This window comes from Chelonoidis abingdonii, chromosome 2 (genome assembly GCF_003597395.2).
Source record: "Chelonoidis abingdonii isolate Lonesome George chromosome 2, CheloAbing_2.0, whole genome shotgun sequence".
In the NCBI taxonomy this organism is placed as follows: Eukaryota; Metazoa; Chordata; order Testudines; family Testudinidae; genus Chelonoidis; species Chelonoidis abingdonii.
Window position 1 is genome coordinate 180,094,893 of NC_133770.1, and position 7,895 is coordinate 180,102,787.

The window sequence follows — 7,895 nt, forward strand, 5'->3', positions numbered from 1 at the left end:
ATACATTTTTAGTGACAGATCTGTACTTTAGTTTCATGATTACTATAAACTTGAGTCTTCTACAAAACAAATCCTATTTGGAGGGTGCATAGCCCTGTATTTTTTAAATGTATGTTGAACTAGCATGTATTTAATAATGGGAATATACTGGAATCATCAACCTGAAGAAGCAAGTTAAACAAAACTTGCATGAAGTACAATACAATTTAAAGTCTGAGTAAGATTTAGGTATTTCCAATAGCTGTCATTTCACTATGACTCAGCTACTTTAAAAAACTGAGTATTTTACAACAAAATTTAAGCACTTCACTAAGTTCAAAACTTCACATAACTCCACAAAAGAAAGGGTCAAAGTTAATTTCTTTTTTACTGTCATTTAAGAACTCAGATTTATATACCAGCAGGTTATATTTGAAATTAAAATTTGTTTACAAAAAGTCTCTTTACTGTACATTAACTAGAGTATTTGCATAACATACAACTTCATAACACAGTTATCTTTTGCATCCAATATAATCTATGAAACTCAATGCATTTTGCTACTTGTGATTCTTCTAGTTTTTGTAAGGGTGGGGAAGTCACTGAACACTAACTGGGGCCTACTGATTACTTGAGCAAGCATTTCAAAGCTCTCTCTATGGTCCAATATCCCAGAACTGTTGGCACCAGTTAAATAAACTAACAATTTAAACAGATTAACAGGCGGAGGGGAGGGTGTAAAAAGAGTCTTTTATATAGATTACATACCATTCCCTGCTTCTCAGATTTTGCTGCTGTAAAAATCCCTCTAACATTTATACAAATACATTTGGATTCTTAGGCCTCACAATGTGCGCATTATATCAAACAGCAGCAAAAAAATTCTGTACTGCTCAAAGCAGTTACACCTGTTTGTGCCTTTAGAATACTAACTACATTTTAAAAAAGTCCAGATAATCAGTGCATAATCACTGAAGTAGGAACATACAAAAAATCCTAACAAAAGTAGCTATGTGTGCAGCAAAGAATGAAGTTCATAGCTTTAGGATACTACAAAATAAAAATGCATGAAGACTCTTATATAAACAGGATACACTCGGAAGAGATTAGGCAACTACACATTTGGAAAAAACACACTTCAGAAAGGTTTGCAGATGACAAGCCAGCAGTACATAGGACTCTAAAGGCACATTTCATGTAGCACAATGATTCTGTTCAGATCAACTGTTTATACACACACACACCTTAATGGTTAACTCTCATTCCCCCTGCCCCCAAAGCAATTTTGTTATCTTAAAGGGATGAGAAATATGTTTTCAGCAATGTTATCACCAGTCAGATAAATTGATCAGTCCAAATAGTAAGTAGTATTTTCCTCATGTTGATATGGATTCGGTGCACTACTGCAATCCAGGGGAAAAAAAAGGGGGAGGAGGGGCAGGATTAGTAAAGGCTGAATTGTTGTATTAATTAACATTTACTCATCAGATCCCACTGATCTCTTCTGTACTCTTTTGCGCGGCAACCGCCTTGGTGAAGCTTTATCTGAATGAGAAAAGGAGACAAGATTACCTAAACTGCTGCAAATAGTACATCAGATTAAAAGGGCACATTTTTCTTTTTTAAAATATTATTATGCTTTTCTTGAATAGAATGGAACTTGCCATTTGGCTTTCCAGCACACTGCCATGCAGGAGGCAGATTGAGATGAAAGAGAAACTTACTTGAGTGTTTTTGAACATGCTAATACCATAGTATTTAAAATCTATTTAACTTCCGGGCATATAAATGTTCACGTTCTTCGACACATACCTCACAGGACTGACTATATTTAGTTGTTTGTAAAAAACAAACTAAAAATGCTAAAATACACCCTAATGAAAGGTGCTTTGCATTCAAAACATTAATCTGTACCCAGCTAAAAAGATTACACACTATCAGTTCCTTTGGAAGCTATGCCAAAAATCCTACACTTACCTTCCGTTAACTAAATACTTTCCACAGTTTGCATATTATCTTCTAGCATCATATCAACCTCTAGAGAGTAATGCTTTACCAGCTGACAGCTGGAATCAAGTATTCCTTTAATAGTTTGTGGTAAACTCATCAGAATTCAGCAGGGCAAGAGAGATATTAGCCATAATGATTTTAAATCCCATGACTCTAGGAATCATTCAAGCTTCACAATACTATAAATAATCACTTGATGTTTAATCCTGGGGTAGTTTACAAAACTCATTATGGCAGGTCCACAACTGTCCTTTGCTCTAGGGATGCTTTTCGTGCAAACAAAAACAGTAGATGAATTTTCAGTCCTTGTATAAGACAAGCGCAGCTATTCATGGGTGGGGGAAAAGAATATCTAGATCATTGGTACCTTTATAGATCTATCTGTTTTTACAAATGCTTGTTAGGATAAGACACTTCAAATATAGGTCCTCAACAATCTCACTACTGAAAGTGTACAGAGATTCCCAGACAAACTTTACTCTACCTTTTGAAAGCTGTAAATATACAATTTTTAAAAAGGGAAGGGAAAAAAGTCTTAAATCTTCTACATAAACATCTGAAAGCCAGGAAGCTCAAGGCTATTTCAGCATCACATCGCTAATTAATGCAACCCAAAATATAAATCCATGCCTAAATTTGAACCCGTGGCTCCAGGGAGACTATTTTATGTCTTGTTTAGACCCCTATCAATCTCTCCATTTTACTCTAAAGTCCTCTGGTGCTAATTTATGCACTTTCATAATTCTGATACACATTCCCTCTACAAACCTCCTTATTCCTTCTAGTGTCTTTTATACCATTACCTCCCAAACCAAAAGACCTATGGAAAGAAATAGGTAGGACACAGGAAGGGACCAAATAGTTTTATAGCATTTCACAATTATGATGCAGTGTGCAAACAGCCAGTCCTCAGACCTTTATCGGTAAGAAAATACTATTCTTATTTTATTGATAGGGAAACAGGCACAGGAAGTTTAAGTAGTCTGCCCACAATCACAGCAACTCAGTGTCAGCCTAAAGATTATAAAGTAGGTCTCAACAGCATCCATGCCTAATAAAGCAGACCAGTGTCCCTCACGAGTCATTAACTGTCAGTTTTCTAATAGTTACTCTTACACTTCACATGCTACATTATCTAAGGCCACAGATCCATAGTCACTATCACTTCCATCAGCTTGCACAACTAATTTCATACAGGAGGTGCACACCGTGGTATTCTCCTGGATGCTGTTGCAGTACTCACCTACCTTTTTCCCTGTCCTGGTCATGAGTAGTTCCACACCATAATAAAGATTTGTAAAATTTCAGAGATTTGACTGTGTGCAAAATTCTACATGCAAGAGATATTATGGCATATGCAGTTACTTGTACTAAAAGTGAACTAACTGTGTTTAAAATGAGATCCATGACCTTGTTACCTTGTTATGTGTGCATGATTTTTGTTCTTTTCACTATAAGTTTCCTCACAATGGCAGCCTTCATCTATGCAATACTATGAGGGGAATAAAATGCTGTGCACTTTAAACTAGACTACCAAAACAAGAGTCACAAGAATACTAAAACTAAAGGAGGATCTATATCTGTTAAATGTTGCAATATGTTTACCTGCAACACCCAAACTTCTGTTGTAATCTTACTAGGGCTGTTGATTAATTGCAGTTAACTCAAGCAATTAACTCAAATTACTTGCGATTAAAAATATTAATCATGATTAATCGCAGTTTTAATTGCACTGTTAAACCATAGAATACCAATTGAAATGTATTAAATACTTTTTGAAGTTTTTCTACATTTTCAAATATAATGAACATAGAATACATGTAGAGTGCTCACTTTACATTTATTACAAACTTATTTTTACAGTGAAATATATTTTTCAAGTCACGTCACAGAGATTGCATGACAGTACTTGTATTATGAAAGTGCAACTTACAAATGTAGATTTTTTTTTGTTACAGAACTGCACTCAAACACAAATGTAAAACTTCAAAGCGTACAAGTTCACTCAGTCCTACTTGTTCAGCCAATCACAGTTGCTTACATTTATGGGAGATAATACTGCCAGCTTCTTATTTACAATGTCACCTGAAAGTGAGAACAGGTGTTCGCATGGCACTTTTGTAGGCAGCACTGCAAGGTATTTACATGCCAGCTATGCTAAACATTAATATGCCCCTTTACGCTTCTGCCACCATTCCAGAAGACATGCTTCCAAGCTGATGATGCTTGTTAAAAAATGTGTTAATTCAATTTTGACTGAACTACTTGGGGGAGAATAGTATGTCTGTTACTCTGTTTTACCTGCATTCTGCCATATATTTCATGTTATAGCAGGCCTGGATGATGACCCAGCACATGTAGTTCATTTTAAGAACACTTTCACTGCAGATCTGACAAAACCCAAAGAAGGTATCAATGTGAGATTTCTAAAGACAGCTACAACACTCGATTCAAGGTTTAAGAATCTGAAGTGCCGTCCAAAATCTGAGCAGGACAAGCTGTAAAGCATGCTTTCAGAAGTCTTAGAAGAGCAACATTCCGGTGCAGAAACTACAGAACCAGAACCACTGAAACTGAAAATTAACTTTCTGCTGGTGGCATCTGACTCAGATGATGAAAATGAACATGCATTGGTCCACACTGACCTGGATTGTTATTGAGCAAAATCCGTTATCAGCATGGACACATATCCCCTGGAATGGTGATTGAAACATGAAGGGACATATGAATCTTTAGTGCATCTGGCATGTAAATATCTTGCGAAACTGGCTACAGCACTGCCAGGTGAATGCCCGTTCTCACTTTCAGGTGACATTGTCAACAAAAAGCAAGCAGCATTATCTCCCGCAAACGTAAACAAACTTGTTTGAGTGACTGGCTGAAAAAGAAGTATAACTGACTGGATTTGCAGGCTCTAAAGTTTTACATTGGTTTTATTTTTGAATGCCGTTTTTTTATATGCAATTCTACATTTGTAAGTTCAACTTTCATGATAAAGGGATTGCATGTCAGTACTTGTATTAGGTGAATTGAAAAATACTATTTCTTTTGTTTTTTACAGTGCAAATGTTTGTAATAAATATAAAGTGAGCACTGTACACTTTGTATTGTGTTGTAATTGAAATCAATATATTTGAAAACGTAGAAAACATCTAAAAATATTTAAACTATTCTATTATTGTTCGTGTGATTAATTTTTTAAAATTGCGTGACAGCCCTAAATCTTACCAGTGCTTTCATGCTATTACAGACTCGCACATGTAGTGATGAATTAGAATTTTATCAGAGACCAGTTAATGTAGATGCATAGTAAAAGCCCCTCAGTTACTATAAAGCACCAAAGTTTGAATGCCTCACCTTTTCTACTCTGCACTGAAGCCACAGGAAAGCAAAACAGAAGACAGCAAAAGAGAAGTTAGAAACATCCACAAGTATTCAAACAGCCTACAAAAAATCAGATACTGAATTTGGGTTTAGCATTCTTAACAGAAGTAGTGATATTGAGGACTCCAATACAACTACACAACCTTAGTCTTAATGTTTTGTGTTGGATAAGTACAAGATCATACACTTTGATGATCATTTGATAGTCTTAAATGTGTTCATTCTACAGACTGAAAACCTGGTGGGGAGGGAGGAGGGAATGAGAAAATGTCTTATTCCACTAGGACTTCTCAGCAGGACCCCTTCAGAATTCTGTGACCAAAACTTTGGTTGGAAGGTGAGCAGTGCTGAAAGCCAGTCTATGAAAGCATGGGTAAGAAAGTTTTGTTTTGTTTTTTTTTTTAAAAAAGTCTCTATATAGATCACTTCTGGCATGTAACACCTATTTTGGACTTCGTTTCTAGCTAACGGGTGAGATGGAATCTAATGAAAAATGACTAGCGGGAAGGCAGAAAAAGTTTGTGGTGGCTGCCACTGTTAGCTCTACAAATGTCTATTTAGAGTCTACCTTTAAAAACAGGTCATTATTTAAAAATAGCCAATTACTGTGTAATACGCAAAAGAGTTATTACAAAAAGGTGCATATGCTTAAGATACTTCTAGATTGAACTTGTTTCATGAAGCAGATGGCTTAAGAATCTGGAAAAAAAGTTTGTTTGATAAAAGCAGTGAATCATACCACAGTTGTGAAAGGCTTACTACTTACTGATCTGATTTAAAGTTTCTTGAGGAATCCAGCTCATGTCAACGTCATTTTGATTTGATGTGCCCATCTCTACTTTCTGTGTTGGTCTCTTTCTCTGGAAGAGTTTGAGGCAAGAATATGTTTACCTCACACTGAGAGATGTGTAAAAATTTGCCTTCCATAAGGAAGCTTTATGTAGTACAAATGTCAGGGTATTAAACCTAAATAAGGAATTCCTGTATGTAGTAAAAGCCAACTATCATTAAGCAAACACAAAATAATACACCTTTAAGCTTGTGACCAGCTACAGTGTCAACCCCTCCTTGTAGCCTAACTTTAGCAAACTTGACACCTTAAGTAATTTGTCACAACTCTTTTATAAAGTGTCAGATCTTACGCTTTAAAATTCATATTATCCTCATTCCATGTAGTAGGAATTATATATAGATTCTCATACAACTCCATACATATCAGTGATGCAGTATTAAATAATTACCAAAAAAAGCACAAATCTACAAAACACTACTCTTATCTCCAGTGTACTTATGATCTATCGTTTTAAAAAAGTTAGGATTTTTCCCTAATAGCATTCTATTATTACTCTTTGAAATCAACACCCTTGTGGTACCTGGAGAGTTCAGTTACACTTTCACTAGATGTACTACTTGGCCAAATCAGTATGACAACAAACCATTAGTTGCAATATTATGATAGTGTTCAAGTCTCAGGCCTATCATGCTAAGCAAATATAAACATGTAGGAAAACATGATCCCAGTCCCAAAGGTTACAATACAAGTTAAGACAGGGCATTAATAGCTGACATAACAGCAGGAAATGAAGAAGGACTTCAATGAGGTTGTAAAGAGTAGGTGAAAATGTAGTTTTGTAGTTACATCTGGAAAACACCAGAGTCTTTTCTTCCACAAGGCTGACTATGGTGGAAGAAGGTAAGCAAAGGTACAGCGGTAGACAAGCAACTTATCGGCATAATTTTTTCAAGTTACAAAACAACTCATAAGACACATTTCTGTTTAAAGGCTAGGAGGAATTTTAGTATCAATCTGCTTCCCTTCAATTTCACTGATCAAAGTTAAATTTTCATGAGTTCTTTTGTGCCATAATAGACCATAAAAGGTGTATTGCTCTGATTGGAAGCTAACACTTAATCATATACAGTATTCTGTTGATGCTGAAGAAGTGCATGTACATAATTGCTTACTTACTTTCCTAGATTCTAGCAGTTGATGTAGACCGACTATGACAAGTAGGCCAAGTCCTGCCAGGAACACGTACATGAAGATTCTTATTTGGTAAGAGAGAAAAAAAAGTAGGGTCATCTTCAGTTTGAAGTCTAATCAGTTGTTTAAAACAAAGAATGAGAAGTAATTGCAGAAATTTTATCAGGTCCTTGGAGTGCCTGTGCATACTGTGTGACTTTTTTTTTTTTTTTTTTTTTTTAAGTGCTCATAAAGCAAGTTTTGAGGTCTCTCTCCCGTCTCTTTCAGGAGAAAGAATGGACGGTGAGAAATAATGAAGCTTAATACAAAGTACTGTGAAATACAGCGTAAACCAAATTGAGTTGTTTGGCTCTAAGTTACAATAATCTTAACTTTTACTTGGAAAAACAGGGCAAATTTTCATACTAAAGTACCATTTGGCAGACTTCAAAAAATATGTATTTAGCTACTGACATTTCACTAGGTTCACATTTGCTCAAGTTAACATGACATACCAAATTCTAAAATGGAGCACGCGCGCGTGAGAGAGAGAGAGAGA

General features: G+C 35.6%; 1 protein-coding gene across 2 annotated transcripts in view; it reads right to left on the reverse strand.

Annotated features, from left to right (window-relative positions):
- Positions 1-7,895, reverse strand: part of SSR1 (signal sequence receptor subunit 1) — a 41,952-nt gene that overhangs the window by 16,756 nt on the left and 17,301 nt on the right. The window contains exons 6-8 of one of the 2 annotated variants that reach the window (XM_075062834.1): positions 7,343-7,421; positions 6,140-6,233; positions 1,461-1,524 (exon numbers count right to left, since the gene is read on the reverse strand). In XM_075062834.1, coding sequence (XP_074918935.1) covers positions 1,461-1,524; positions 6,140-6,233; positions 7,343-7,421 — 237 coding nt within the window. Of the gene's footprint in view, positions 1-348; positions 1,525-6,139; positions 6,234-7,342; positions 7,422-7,895 lie in introns of those variants that run through there. The other variant, XM_075062835.1, reaches the window with a different exon arrangement.